This window comes from Prorops nasuta, unplaced genomic scaffold, assembly GCF_024137725.1.
Source record: "Prorops nasuta isolate Cenicafe-Biocafe unplaced genomic scaffold, Cenicafe_Pnas_1.2 PNAS00015, whole genome shotgun sequence".
Taxonomy (NCBI): Eukaryota; Metazoa; Arthropoda; class Insecta; order Hymenoptera; family Bethylidae; genus Prorops; species Prorops nasuta.
The window spans coordinates 89,625-106,565 of NW_027116812.1; the positions used below are offsets into that span (position 1 = coordinate 89,625).

The 16,941-nt window shown below is 34.7% G+C and overlaps 1 protein-coding gene across 3 annotated transcripts in view; it reads right to left on the reverse strand.

Annotated features, from left to right (window-relative positions):
- Pkn (serine/threonine-protein kinase N) overlaps positions 1 to 16,941 on the reverse strand; it is a 32,589-nt gene that overhangs the window by 11,320 nt on the left and 4,328 nt on the right. For all 3 annotated transcript variants that reach the window (XM_066736760.1, XM_066736759.1, XM_066736761.1), the window contains exon 4: positions 1,531 to 1,634. In XM_066736760.1, the coding sequence (XP_066592857.1) occupies positions 1,531 to 1,634 (104 nt within the window). The remainder of the gene's footprint in view (positions 1 to 1,530; positions 1,635 to 16,941) is intronic.

Here is a 16,941-nt window from a genome sequence, read left to right on the forward strand (position 1 = left end):
AAAATCGCAATGTTTGTATTAGTTACCAGAATTATTGGAATTACAAGTGTTTACATTAGTCTACGTCAATTATGCGCCCAAAAAATTGACGATCGAAATGTTTTATAGCCAGCAAAGTGTTATTCTTTTTCCAATCTTCGGCTGAAATTCATAGTCGCGAGACCTAAACTTAACCTCACTTTGAAATCTATAAGATACGTAATATAAACTGTAAATTTTACCAGTCTTCATTCTGAACTTAAGTTTCGACTATGAATTCCAGTCTTTGCATAGAAAAATTGATGCAAATCAGTTTACACGTAAATGTTAATTATAACGTTGTATATACTAATTGCATTGAATTTATCAATATGTACTAGGAAACTCGATACATATTTCTTGCTAAGTGCTACAACATGAAGTACCTGTCTTTGCGAATAATGTAAGCCTAATGCTCTAGGTATTAAAAGCCTTGTAAAATTCCGATTCACGAGTAATGCGATTAATAATCGAGCTTTCTATCTATCGTACAAACCCTCTTGAAAAATTTCGCCATGTTTGTTGTTTTCTCTTCCAACTTTGTTATCCCACTACGCTACTACGCGTTTACCAACATTGTAAGTATTCTTTTCGCATACAGCCAGAAGCTAAACCTATTAGACTCTAGAAATGGATCGCTTCGCATGACGTCAAGATGCAAGTTTACCCAACCTACAGATATTACGTTAAAGTCCCTGAAAATCGTCATTCGACAGAGGTACGTTCACTGATCGATAGCTCGCAATTATTTAATTAGTTGGTAGCGTCGTTGCAGCTTCTGCCAAGGGACTCTTGCAGACAAATGGGTCAAGAAACTTTAGACCCAACGATCCACACTAGAGCCTCAGTTTTATCATTACGGATGTTTATCAACGTTATTTCTTAATTGATTTATTGACTCGACTGTCCGAATAATTGCTTGCATTTATTCTAACGAGTAAATTCCTCCAACTTCGATCTGTTATTAAAGTAAATTAGCAACTCGAAACTAAAATACCTTATGTAACTCTACAAACGTTCTCTTCGGAAAGATCCCATACAACACGTATTACTGCAAAATCGAATTTTAGTCATTCGTGCCATAAGATTTCGAATAATAAACAATTTAACACAAAACATACGAATGAATATTACCTGAAGAAATAACGATATTCATTTTGCTGCAAGAGCTACAATTTGTAGAAAGGAAGATAGTTGGCACTTGAAACTGAGTCAGCTAATAAGATGATGTTGAATCAAAAGTGTCGCAGACTTACGTAAACCTTTGTACACATGTATATATAATAAGAAACCATGCAAGATGGTATTGCTTCTCGATATTCTTCAGCTTGTAATCATAATAATAATGATAGCCAAAGGAGGGTCGAATTAAATAATATTTAGAAATATAATTGCATCTTTGGAGGGATGAAAGTTTATTTTGCTTCGCGAGTATCGATTCGTGAGAAAGAATCGTATTATCGTGACGGTGTTGCTTTTTCGTATTTACTCTTTAAAGTGCGAGACGCTCACCTTCAATTCGATATTGAGCTGTTTCTCCAAGGACAGGAGGCGAAGATCCGTGAATAGACCCTCCTGACTCGGCGACGAAGGCCCCACTGGTGACAGAGGCGTGTCTGGAACAGAAATAGTAATGCGTTGAAGTAATCTAATGCAATGAAATAAAAGAAATAAAAAAAAAACACAATTGAATCAATTACTTCTCACGTGCTCTCACAGGTAGCCATATTTAAAATGAAATTGTCCATGATTATGCAATGAAATATTAATTTGTATTAAGCCCTTTGGTAGAAAAGAAGAAACTCTATTTATCCAATGAAAAATATTCTTTTCAAAACCGCTGCTTTTGTTCGATAAATATTTAACGTCTTAAATGTAATATTTATCAGTTTTTCATAGCCACTGAAGTCAATCGATAAAAGTAACTACTGGAGGTAATTTTTCTGCGAAAAGTATTGTCGTGTAAATGAAAGGAGCTGGAATAAAGGGTCGATGGATAATATAATTAATGTACAAACTCGTATAGGTGATCAAATACGAGATGAGAGAAAATAAGAAAGACTCGTTGTAATATTGTAAAAATCTAACACGAGTGATGGACTACCGTCAGTTCTCATACTACAGAGTAAATTATTTTCTTTTGACTGCGATTGGTCAAAATTACTCTCTCAGATCCATTTCACAAACAGTTATAAAGTACTTTGTCCATTTTCTTTTCATTTTCTCAATAATTATACAAGTAAGAATTCTTATTGCCTAGATACTAAACTCGTAAACCGAATGTCTGTGAACATTTTAAAAGGTTGTGGCTGTCAGGGAAGGTCCATGACTCAATGTAAAACACTAAGAGGGATCCTTATATCGACGTTGAGGAGCGAAATTCTGTTTGACACATTGTGGCTATATTTTATGACAGATTTTAATGTTATTGGATGGTTTTGGAAACGCCAAAAGATTATCTATAGGGATATACATTGTAAAATTTATGAAAAACAAATTGTTAAAACAATTTTATTTCTATTTTCTCAAAAATTTCCACCGTACATCCCTAGAAAATCTTCTGGTATTTTCAAAAGACTAAGAGTTGAAAATCTGTTAAGAGCCAAGGCTGGAAAATATCGCCGAATTTTGCTTTGTAATGTCGACATAAGGAATCCCCTTAACGATGGATAGAAACGTAGACTTATTTCACGATATCAATAATCAACCAAAATTCTTAATTGCTTTAATTGTTTTCAGACTAAAAATCTGTGCAGAAACATTTTCAATCTTGAAGCAACATTCGACATATTTCAATCATTAATATTTTTCTTAACATGTGGTTTATTCAACTTTTATCTTCACGAAATAAATAGTGCTAAGGTAACCAATCTTCTTTAGTACTTTTCTCGATTAATTTTTTCTTATAAAGGGCAACGCATGGTAATGAATATTTGTAACGCAGACAAGGTATTTGTGGCTTAAGATGAGAGACGACTGGAATTCAGAAAGAACAGACAAAGAAACAATAATTAAAGAGAAGTACGCTGCTAATGGACTAATAATACCAAACTTTTGATATGTAAAAACTTGTTTCGCAAAATTCCTTCTAAAAAAATGAGATAATTTTACATATAATAATTTAACAATTATTTAATAGGGTTTTATATTTCAATCATACTACTGTTGCCAGTAGGATCTTTTTCTGCACAGATTTTAGATGTCATTAAACCTTTAAATGAGTCACGTCCTTTGAAACATTTATTTCGATTAGAATTATTTGTGGATACACAGCAACATTTTCATGCAGTGATACTTGTGGTTATATTGATCGTTACCCTGACAATGTTGGTAGGAATAACTAATCACTCGGTATTCTGTGTACAACATATCAGTGGAATGCTAGCAGTATTAGGGTGAGATATTTTAATCGCGCACCAAATTTATAGAAACAAAGTCTTGCTAATTGGACAATTTTGAGAAATTCGAGGAAAAAAAACATTATTTTGTTGTTGTATTTTTTTATTTTATTATCCCTAAAATTTGAATAATATATTTAAAGTAGCTTTTAAATGGCAGACTTTTAAGGAGTTGTTTCTTTTAGGTGGAAGATGTACCGAATCCAAACATTTAAAAAACGTTTATCATTATTTGGTCTCTGTCGTCATATCGAAAGGAAAGTTATCCAAGAAGTCAATAATACCTTGTTTCATTGAAGTTTGCAATATCTATACATATATACTTATTAACCATCGTGCATCACGACTTTGCTATAAAATTCGTTCGTTTGCTTAGCGAGACTTTGTTATCTTCTGTTATGTAAATAAAGATATTGTTTATATATATATATATATTCTTTAAATAGGTATCGCTTGGAGCATGCTTTAAGCAGCGAGGTGACTAGTGCTAATAACAAACATACTGCTAGAGATACGATGTTCATTCGTTCAATAGCGTTATGCGTCGAACGACATCGTCAATTTACAGAGTTAATATTAACGCAGTAATGAAAATTCAAGTCTTTTCTTTTTTTTAATATTCTTATTTCATTCTTTAAAGGCTTAGACTTTTGATGGAAGCTACGTACGGTCCTTTCTTATTTTGTTTCACTTTCATCATGTTACTTCTAATGGTTTCTGCCTTAATAAATTTTTATTATTCGGAGGTACAGCTCGGCATGTTCGTATGCGCCAGAACCATGGGTGCTGGACTGACAATCTTATATATGGGTGTTTCACGTAAGGCGCCCCAGCTCGAAATGAGGACTCAGAGCGCATGGTGCGGGCAGATGCATCTAATTGGCCGCGGAGGGAGAGAGAAGGAATAACGTGGAGAAGGATAGAGCTATCCTTTACTAGACGATACGCCTAGCGTATCGCTGTCCCATCCCTATCCCGCTCGAGGACCAAGAGAGAAAGAATAATTGGAGAAGGAAAGAGCTATACATTCGTATACGATACGCCTAGCGTATCGCTGCCCCTCCCTTCCCCGCTCACATCAGTCATCTTTGGTCAACTCTTATCCTCTTTCTCTTACTCTCTCTCTCTCTCTCTCTCTCTCTCTCTCTCTCTCCAACCGCGGCCAATTAGATGCATCTGCCCCCACCATGCGCTCTAAGTCCTATTTTCAAGCTGGGGCGCCTTACGTGAAACACCCTGTATATATATATATATTAGGGTGGTCGTTAAAAAAAATTTTTTTGACGGATCCCCAAAAACCACTAGTATTTGATGAGAAACTACAATGGTTGAAACCTGTGGCCTGATAAATGATGGAAACACGTGCCTCAATGCGATCAAATACAATTTTCGAAGAATTTTACAGTTTTTCGCAGATAACTCATTAAATATTCGATTCTATGAAAAGATGCATATAACCTTTTCTCTGCAGAATTAAATTCTACATAATAAAGGTCCTATACATTTTTCTTCTAAAATGCATACTAATCGAGATATTCCTGAAAAATCGATCCTCTTGTTCGTTTATACACATTATATTGATATGTTTATATGAATAATTATTTTTAGTTTACCGTACAATTAACATATTTTATTAAATTAAGGGAAATAAAATGTGTAACTACAGCGAAATAAGAATAACTACTCATATGAGCATATGTCAATATAATGTGTATAAACGAAAAAGAGGATCGATTTTTCAGGAATATCTCGATTAGTATGCATTCTAGAAGAAAAATGTATAGGACCTTTATTATGTAGAATTTAATTCTGCAGAGAAAAGGTTATATGCATCTTTTCATAGAATTGAATATTTAATGAGTTATCTGCGAAAAACTGTAAAATTCTTCGAAAATTATATTTGATCGCAATGAGGCACGTGTTTCTATCATTTGTCAGGCCACAGGTTTCAACCACTGTAGTTTCTCATCAAATACTAGTGGTTTTTGGGGATCCGTCAAAAAAAAATTTTTTAACGACCACCCAAATATATATATATATATATATATATATATAACATTAAAAAACAAGGAACCGATGTTGCCACCGTGTAACATCAAGCAAACTAATTAAAATAGCTGATTTAATTTTAATTTAAATACAGTTCAGCAATTTGTCGATGCTCGGGCACCCATATCACCTACGTTTGCGGTGTCTATGAACATATACAGGGTGAGGCACTTGAGCTGTCCCAGGCATTAGTACAAGACGCGTATCTCTTTAAGTATAAGGGATATTCACTTTGCACATATGATCTTTCTGGAAGCAAAAAACAAGAGGCTTCGAAAAGGGGCTATGCAAAAATTTAATACCTCTTATAGTTAGAGAGATACGTTGCTTTCTGCATCCCTATTCTAGGGCGGCTTAAGTGCCTCACCCTGTATATGTTTTTCTGTCACTCTTTTGCTTTGTAATATATACACAACATTGTTTTACAGACGACAGCTTATATACCTGCGATAGAAATTTTTTCAACTTTCGTTTACATGTTTAAAAATTGTTTCTTGGGTCAACAAGTTATCGATTTGAGTTCGCAATTGTCTGAAAAAATGTAAGTAAATATCCGAGAGTGCTGCATTGTGTATTAGTTAAATATCTTCGAAGTAAACAAAGTCTGCATTATCTTTAGATACTTTAGTCAATGGTTTTTATGTTCAGTTAGAATACAGAAGCTCGTACCATTTATCATATCTCAATACAAGCAGCCTTACAAGATCTCTGCTTTTGGATTTTATGATTTGACGTTAACTTTCTTCCGTTTGGTAAGGTAATGAAAACATTTCTTGCTGGTGCAACAAAATTACACATTTTCTTTTTTTAAGGTAGTGCAAACAGTTATATCTTGGTTTATGCTCTACAGAAATATTATGCAGGTATGAATTATAGTACTTTGTATTTAGCGGTCGATAGTAGTCGTACAGCTAGGATTAGCAAAAAATTAAAATTACTTTAATTTTCTCACATATATGCCTCAAGATTAAAAAACCACTGGACTATGTCAGTTTATGGGATAATTATATCAATAATAATATATTTACACCGAGTTTTAATGATTATTCTTACTTTAAACGCTTTCTTGTTCGCTGAATGAATATAATATTACATAACGTAATATTTGCTGTGATTAAAGTCTGTAAGAGGCAACTGGCAAAAAAGAATAACGGTATGTGATAGGAAATGAGTATATAGATCGACTCGGTGTATTTTCTGTAACGGTTTGAAACAGTAAAAAATGTGTGAAAAATATTACAAGAGGCTCTGCTCTTAGTATTATAATACTCTAATAAAAGTATTATATATATGCTTGATATAATTATGTTAATTTTCAAAAATAGTGGTATTTCTTGAAAATTATGAAACAATAAAACTATTTAATTGTAACAGCAATTAAATTGCAAATAAGTGCTTCGTTACATTTGGACCAGACGAGAAGAGAACGAATGAATATACTAGGGAAGCTAAACTAGTAGAACGACACAAACAAAGCGTTTGTATTGTGTCGTAAAATCTGGGGGATCCTCACTAAAGTCTCGAACCAATACATTGGTAAATTGATGTGTGTGTACCCCTTTAAATGCAAAAAGAGAAAAACAAATTATTTTACATCGTATCAATTATTATTTGGTACTTCAGAATTAATTATAAAACAAAATTTTAATTTAAATATAAAATTTAACTATTAAAGTACATAATATCTAGAGTGACAATCACCTTAAAATCAGCGATATTAAAGTTTAAATATCTATAAAGTTTTTCTTTTAAATTACAACAATGGTATCATTGGTTCGAAATGGTGAAAAGAATAATAATATTGTGTAATTAGCACTGTGCTGGAACTGCGAACACGTGCTTCGTTATTCCATGCACAAATAGGCGATATTAGGCGAGACCAGGCAAGACCGAGCTGCTGCAAGAGGGGAAGGGGGGGGAGGGGGGTTCCGGACGACTAGAATGAGAGTGAACGTACACACCGGAGTAGTCAAGCCAGTAGAGCGACAATAGGTTTATTTGTTTCGGAAAGTCCGCACACTCCCCGCACTTTCAACCTCACCCCGAGGCCCAACACACTTCCATCATTCACCTAGCGCACATTCTACACGTACACATGGGCAGAGTTTCAAAGAGAAATATTATTAACGCACACACTCGAACGTAATGCACGAAAAAGGGGCTTTTCACACAGAGTGCCACTTTTGTTGCTTTATAATACAACACGTGGCATCAAAAGTCTCTATTATTCTCCGTAACGAGGACGTATATTACAAATTATGTTCATTTTGTGTGCTATATTTTCTTGCAACAATTATTATACGAATCGACAAATAATAAAATTGCGTCAAGATTTAAGCTCTGGGTTGTTTTGATAGGTGTAGTTAATTTCATGGTGCTGTACGTGTGTATTTCTTAGTTCAATTAAGGCCTATAAAGATTGGTATATCTATATAGTTTACAGATACTTCGGTCGATGGAGTTTATGCTTGCTATTAATGTAATGAAACTGATTACAGTCATTATGGCTTGATATAAGGAATCGTTTGAGATCTCTGCTTTATTGGAATATACGAATGTATTGCTGAATCTCTTCCGTGTGGTAAGTTTAAAGAAATGTTTTTGCAACAAAATAAAAAATATTCTTTGAGACGAGTCTACGTTTTTAGGATAATTATAGTGAAAATGGTAAACTACTTCAAATATTACTTGATGTTTATGTTTTTTATAATTTTAATGTAATTGAATCGTTTCAGGTATGATGGATATAGATGTTGTTTTTTATTATGTTGGCTAAAGAAATAATGAAATTATTAATTTTAAGAAAAATAATATGTGTATTTAAAAGCAAAATCAATTTAAGTATTTATGTGTGGTGAACTATTATGTTATTGAAAAATTATAATTTTCACTCAAGTGAATTGTTTAAATTCAAACTATACATTCCTACCTACAAAACTCTGCAAACCCATTTAAATTGCATAAGGGATAAATTTAAATGTACCTTATTGCTTTATCGATAATTCTGCAGAAGATATTATTGCATAACATTTATTCAAATTGAAAGTCTTCATGTTAATCAGTAAATTGCAATAATGAAAGAAGGCTGTTACCTTACATGGGATTATTTATTTTAATTGTGTCATGACACACTCGATAGTTGTGAAAGATAACGTTCGAGTTGGCAGCGACTTTCCAAGCAACGAGTTTTGCATCGTGTGTCATGGACGTACGAGCGCTCGCTCGTTCTTTCTATGCTTTTTTATTAACATCCCGCACCCCAAAAAGTGAGAGATGCACTATAGTTTGAATAAGAAAAATGGACAACATAAATTGTTTTATTTGAAATTCCAATATCATGCTTATTGTCAAGAAAATTATTGCTAAAAAATATCCTAAAATTATTAGGATTATAAATTAAAAAAAAAAAGAGATACTACTAGATAAATTGTATAAAGCTTAATACTAATTTAGAATACAAGAAGCCCGGGATCTCTTCGCGTTTGATCGGACTGCGCCTTGTTTTATACCATAAAACTCGCGTGGTGGACTGAGTCTGATCGTTCCATGCACGTTCCTTATCTGAGAGGAGTTCTTGCATGCCCAATGCTACTTTTATCCATGACGAGATTCACCCTTATTCAAAACGAACGCTATCTCTGTTTATTTTCCTTGGTAAATGTAGAAAAACTTATTGAAAGATAAGAAACACGATTTTTATACAGTACTTATGATTATTCAATAAACAAATTACATAAAGAGAGCTACGATTCTTGAAAAAATTGATAACCTTGAGAACTAAATTTTCTCAAAGACTGCAAGTATAATTAAAAAATTTAAACAATTATCCTGTTATTCAGGAACCTTAGCAGAATATTAATTAAACTATATTTCGCTAAGTGTACATTTCTACTTATTTTATTAACAAATGAAATTAAAAAAATCACAATTTTTCATGAAATCATTATCACTAACTAATTCAAAATTTAATTCTCTACAAGAGAATATAATTTTCGCAAAATAAACAAAAACACCGGTATTACAAAAACTTGGCAAAAAGTAATAACGGAACACACGAGTTAGGGCTCTCGCGTCCATGCCACACGATGCGAAACTCGTTGCTGGGAAACCGCTGCAACGCTCGGCACGGTGCAAGAGGCAAAAGTTCATTCGTGTTTTGAGATAAAGCCTCAAAGACTAGGAAGGAAAAATACATATAAATAAAAAAAATAAATAACACATTTGAACAAAAAAAGACGAATGCATCTAACACAAATGACATAATTACGAATCATATAACCGTTGTACGATTAAACCAGGCGATTGGTCGTATAGATTTACCGTAGTCGTGTGATAATGTTGCGATAGTGGTGACTGGTGAGCAGCCAGGAAGGCGAGTTCATTCATGATTTTAACTGTATATATAGAGAGGCTTTTCCTCCATGAAAGGTGCAGTGCTCCTGACGATCATAAAGTGGAACCGATGAGAACTCGCGCGAGCGTTAACGCGCCCAAGACAATTGCAGTTTACCCCCCCCCCCCCCCATATATATCTCTCTCCCCCCTAAAAGCGAGGAATAGAACGGAGGAGCATTCTCTTTGCAACACTGATTAAAATAATTACCGAGACACCGTAAGCTGAACGCGAGAACGCTGGGATGAGAAGAGGAGCTTCGGTTTTCCGTCGACATTAAAAAACTAAGCCGAACGCGTGCTTTTCGCGTCTCGTCATGTAACTGCGCGAGGCTTACGTCAACGTTGCGTATTAGAACGCAGCGTGTGATTAATTCTGACCGACTTGCTGCTGCTCTTGCTTCATTCGTGTATGTGTATCTTATATATATATATATATATATATATATATATATATTTGTGTCTTTGATTTTTCCGCATTCGGCAAAATCTTCGCTTTGAAATCCAACACCAAAACAAACGCGAAATCTCGGTCGACGCGAATCGCAAGAATGTCGAGTCTAACATTCTTGTTGCAAGACGAGCTGCGTTGGTATGAAAATTAAAACTGAATGATAAACAATGATACGAAAATCAATTAGTTCATTCATGACGTAAAGAGATGTGTAATTGCAGGTTTTTAATTAGGCTTATTTTTCAGTGTGACGTTATAATTTTAATTGGGGTTTTATATACATTTTTTTCGCATTTTATTTTCGTGTGGCTATTAGATACTTGGTAGAGGTTTGAGAAAAGTATTTTATTCCGTAAAATTAATTTTATTTTCGTAAATAAATGCACCTTTGCAAGCTATGAAAAATTAACATAAATTGTAAATTTTTACAAATTATGCAGAATCGAAGGAATGAAAATGTTGTTCCATTAACGTCATTTGTCCCATCGCGTAAATATTTCCCTATTTTCGAGCAGGATGTATATAGCGTGACGCTAAGAGTCTCGCTAAACGGTTACGATTACCCTAAAATCCACTGGAATCGACCTATTCTGGGTTAAAGCGTGCTGCACCGTACACATCAATTTATCCTAAAGAGGCTCCATCCGAAAGATATCGCTCACCGAGGCTGTAATTTCTTACGTTCAAGCTGCCTTTGCTGCTCTTTAAGAGAGGATAAATAATGTTTTTATTAACTCTTACAATTGGATAGAAAGTTTATGGAAATTGGCGAACAGCTTTAAAATTCAATCCATAGACTTACCTATTCGAATGATTTATTGCTGCAAAAATGTATGTCGTTGAATTTATTTGTCTTACTTTTCGTACAAGCAAATTTTTATTCAAAGCCTTTCCATCAGAATGGTAGTTTCAATCTTCTCTGTTACTCGAGAGAATTATTTGCGTTACTGGGTTTGGCTCTCAAAAGTTTTAGTATTTTATTTATTCATAAACAATAACACAAGAGGCTATTTTCCGTGGAAAGAATGCTCGATAAAATGTGAGAGATGTTAAAACAACACACAGCTCAGGTAAAAGTTTTATTTATACAGCAATGCAATTGTAATACTCTGAGGTAATCGTACGTTACGAGATGTGCTAGTATTTCGTGACTCACAACGCCTTATCGATCTTCCATATTCGCAGAATGATGACTGGCACGGTATGCTATAGCAATATCTCTACTGATTTCATGATTAACGTAAGCTTATTGAAAAGGTGAAATGGGAAATTGAGAAAAACGAGTAATCGTGTTATGACATTTATTTCGGAGAATAGAAATACGTCGAAAACGTTAATTTGGAAAATTGACGTTTGTTAGTCACAGCTTCTATACAGTCACATCATGGAATAATATAACAGGAATATCAGAAAAGGGAGATAATTGAGTTTGCAATTTTAGTGGAAATTACGTCTCCTCGTCCAGACACCAAAATTAAATTACTTTCAGAATAATTTAGCATTTGAGCGTCTCGCGTTTGATTTATTAATCGTGTCTTTTGTTAAACGATATAAATACTCTATTTTTAAATGAAAATTAAACAAGCATTCTATATTCATTGAAAGAACGTCGAATACAAAATATCGAGGCTCTTATTATTAAGACTTAACGTCCATTCGTAAAACCACAATGCAAGGTTTACACTGTCCGGAAGTGTAACGTTCAATATCATTAACTACACGAGGCTAGTATTACATATTTCCGGAGACACATTACAGGTAACAAGAACACAAAGGAGCACTGCAGACCATTTTAACTTGCATTTTAAATTTATTTCGTTCAATTTCCATGAATTATAATAAGTAGTTTTATATAGTGTTTACACCTTTTCGAATGAAATGTTTGTAAATAGCAGCTGGATTCTGTTAAGTTACCCATTGTAGTTGGTGGATGAGGCACAAAAAATGTCAATGAGAATACAGACGTTTTCTTGGAACTTCAGTACCAAAAATCACTCGAGAGTTGACATTTGAACAAAACAAAAACATTTGATACATTTTGTCCTCTGTACGTCCCAGTATACAGTTCATAAAAACGTTCGTTGAACTATAGCTCGACAGTCTGTGCGAAAAACAACAGAAACGTGTTGTCAGAAATGGAATATAAAACTAATACATATATGCAGTAAAGAAAAAGTGTTAATCCCTTTGAAACATGTATACAGTTTGATTGGCTGAGATTCCTGAAGAGCGTGTGAGCTGACATAATGAGTTTGTATTATGTTTCATTCGTGCTCTTACGATATGATAATATAGCATACTATAAACCAATGTTGACAGCCGTGGAACGACTACTATATATATATATATAGTTGCACTATTCACTCGTTAACCCAGATTGCATTTGTTCAAAGACACGAGAAGCAATTATATCATCGAGTGGCAAACTGTGCTTTACTTCTTTTTATTTTCATCATTTTAAACGAAAACTAATATCCAATTTCACAACTTCCTAAGATTCGCATCTTAACAACGCAACAGCGTCTCTAATTTTAATCTCTCCTCTAGAAACGAGTTTCAAAAACAGCAAGTTCTTATTGTGACTGAAACTAACGAATACTTTGGAACAGTATCTCTCGAGCAGCACCAAGTATTCGATAGAGACTGCATCGAGTCGCGCATGAAATTTTTCCTAGAAGCAAATGTCTGGAAAAATGTTAGTTGTGGTCTTTGGCAGAGAGTGCAGGATGGCGCGTTCTTTCGGTAAAAGTTTGCTTTATTCACGGTACAGCACTCGCGCGACGCGTCACGGCTCCTTAAATCGACTGTAAAGACACGGATCCAGGTAGTCTTCCAAGGAAACCGAAGGATGCCGCGATCCCCCCCCCCCCCCCCCCACCTGTGAAAAGGGAAGGCAAGGAGAGTCAAGGTGGAATGCGAAAGCGTGGGTTCGCCTCTGAAACGCGATCTCGATCTGAGAAGCACTCTCGACCCTTCGGACCCTTTCTGCACACAACGGAAACGTGTGCAACGATATCCCCTTAACCAATAGCCGCGGACCTATAACATCGCGTTAACCTTAACTCAATGACATTATTAATAACACAATATTTTTTTTTAATTAAAAAGAAGTCTAGATCGATTTAAAAAAAGATTGAAAATGGTTATTACAGATACTTCATGCATCAATTTACATATTTTTTAATTAATTCTCACTCGTGTGTAGTCACGTGATTCCGAAGGTCTAAGCAAACCAAAGACCATGAGTTTTGAGCGGAAAAAATAAAATATAGAACAAGGAATGTATTATTATTTGTGCAGCGATTTGTCTCCAAAGCAGAAGAATAAGGAGAGAACGAACTTTCTCCCGTTGTGCTTGAAAGATGGTCTTGTGCGGAAGTCGAGCGATGAAAAATCTTTAAAAATACATGTGAAGCGAATGAGGCAGGAAACGAACTCCTGTGATCGTTCGTAAAACGCTTTTCCCCGAGTTTTCCCTTTGTAATTGCTTTAAATAGATATTCGATTGAATATTATCAAGATTTTTCCTTCTATTCAACTATAAAGAAAGTATCGAATCTCACTTTTATTATAATATTAAAAAATATTCATATTTTCTCGTTATTATTATATATTATGAAAATTTTAAAACAATTTAGAAAATTCAATGAGAAACTGATAACAATGTACGAGCAACCAAAGATGATTTTACTCAATTTAAACAATTTCTAAAATTCCTTTTAAACATCAAACGAATTATTACATAATTATTACAAAATTCATATAAACTGATTTACAGAAAATTAAGCAGCAACAAAGTTAATTACAAAAGTAATTTAAAGAGCAATCCGCTCACAGCTGATATTTTCTACTAAACTCGATAAGACATCGCAGTTTAAGAGAAACACAGAGGTAAATGCGAATAGAAGTGTACGTAATTTAAATTTCTTTTACACCGTAACTAATTGAATAATAATTTCCAACGAAACGAAGATTAATGAACGAGATTTGCACGGAATATTTAGTATAATAACGAAGGTAATTGTCGATACCTCGCGAGCTTTCTAAAAACGTCAGGCCATGGAGGCCTGCGAGAGGTTTGACAAAAAGTGGATTAAGTGAATTGGCGATATCTGAGAAATTTTATCACAGGGAGAATCGAAGAAAATCTGTAAACGTTTCATAATTAAGTTCCAAGAGCCGAGACTGTACGACGATGACTAAACTTATTTCGTGTAGAAAATCTAGATAGATCTGAATTTATGTAGTTACCACACACACACACACTACTTATACTGTCATTTAAAACAAGTCTATGAACAGAGAGGAACGGAAAACTGAGAAAATTACAATGAGTTACGGTAAATAATTGCTCGATAAACCAGTTAGAAATTCTTTACAAGTATATATATATATATATATAAATATATGCACACTTTCCCTGATAGCTTTATTTTAAACGCTAATTCTTAATTAATCTTTTATAACACTATTAATATCCTCTTTTCCCTTGCATCATTATAACATTTTATTTATGGCTATTCTTTCTTTACCCTACCAACGCGTATCCAAGTTTATTTACATTCCACTCGTTTAATCCTATATATATATATAAAAATATACAAATTCACAAACACTTTCTTTAAATTGCACTGCACGTGCCAAATTACATGTTTCAAGCGAGGCCTGCAGGCCCAAAAGCAAGCAGTTGCGCCAGTGAATGGCACGATCCTTGATTAGTTAGATCCGCGTTAATCACTGCTAATTTATACGGTTGGCGACTGGCTCAACAACGTTGAAGCTCGTTCAGACACAATAAGTAAAATATCAGATATTATTATTCCTCAAACTGTGCAGAATACTACTTCGTCGTGCTATTTCCCAGTAAACCAACTGAGAAAAGGGCAGATAAAATTGCGGTAAACATAGGTATTGACAATCATCACCGATTTATACGGTAATGAAACGTTGAATCTTCCAGGCTATCGATCATCGATCGAGCATCTCTTCAGCATGAGAAATCGAGCAGGAGGTCACGTGCCACCGAAGCAAATGGATAATATAATATTTGAACGACGATGACTCGAAAGTGGATGCCTCGGGGTGTCTGGCAATTGGCTCTTTCAGAGAAGTTCCTTATTACAACGATGACGATAAGCGCAGTGAACAATTTTAGGGGCTCTCCTTCATCATCATCCTGAAAATCAATTCATTAATAAATTCTTATAATTGTTACAGTCACTCAGATGCACTGAGAAAAATTGTTCGTTGGTCGAAGCATTTTTCTCGGTGATAGACGTGTAACGTCACGGATTCAGCGTCATTGACCAATCACTCAATTGTCGTATCAACGATAGAACGACAACTGGTTGTTTCAAAAGTTGTTAGTTGGAACAACAACGATAAGGATCAGTGAACAATTATTTTCCATGAGCACTCAGCATCCAAAAAATTATTTGAATAATAAATTCATGATTTTTTAAAGTGACTTAAGCGTGACACGTCACGAATCTACGTCACTGATCAATGATTCGATCATTATATCGACGGTAGAACAACAACTGGTTGTTTCCTAACAAAATACCAATAAGCAGTGAACAATTATTTCCCATGAGCACACAGCATCCAGAAAATCATTTGAATAATAAATAAATGATTTTAAAGTGACATAAATGTGAAACGTCACGGGTCCAACGTCACCGATCAATGATTTGATCGTTATATCGACGGCAGAGAGACAACTGGCACTTTAGCTGTATGCACGTGTGATTTGCACGCTCGATTTGCTAACTCGATTGGAGAGCAGCCGAACAGGCCGTTTGAGCTTATGAAGCAGAGACGATTGGACGGGCTCCCATTAACGATGGAATTATTAAGTATCTTATGCTTCGCGACACGGAACGGTCGTTGATGCACCACCGAGACAGGAGAATGGGACGTTAATTTGCTATTGCCAGACTCGAAATTATTTAACTCGTTTATTAAATTAATTTTTTTGTGCAAAAAAAAAATTTATTCGTTTAAAAAATACCGAATCAACTGTTTGCTTGAAATATCAAAGCACGTGTCTTTTCGCGCGTGCAAAACTATTGCCATTATTGGCGTGTATTCAATAACCACATACACACACACACACACACATATATAACGTTATCTGAAAAAAGACACTGGCCATATATTGTTCTTTTATCTCGGCTCAAATCACATGACCCAGAACAATAGGTTCACTCGGCTGTTCCGATGGCCCACACACTTCACTGCTTTCGATGCAATAAACAATAACTTTATCCTTTTTTCCTCTCCCGTAAACAAAAGTTCTCGCTTGCATCCTGCAGGCTTACGAGCAACCTCGTACAAAACGTCTCTTCGTCCAATAATAAACAAACCCACGTTTTCAACCTCGTCCATTATACATTTCTCTCCACACTCACACAAATTTAACGAAATACGCGAATTCCGAAGAACGAGGCTCGAGCGAAACCTGTGTACCGTACAAAAAAGTTCATCCTTTTCAAAACCATACACCAATACTTATAACCTAACGAGAAAAGAAAAGTTTGAAACCCGCGTCGAAACGATGTGTTCGTCGAGGGACAAAGTCCACGCAATGTTGACAATATATATATCGTATCATAACAATCAGTAGAGAAT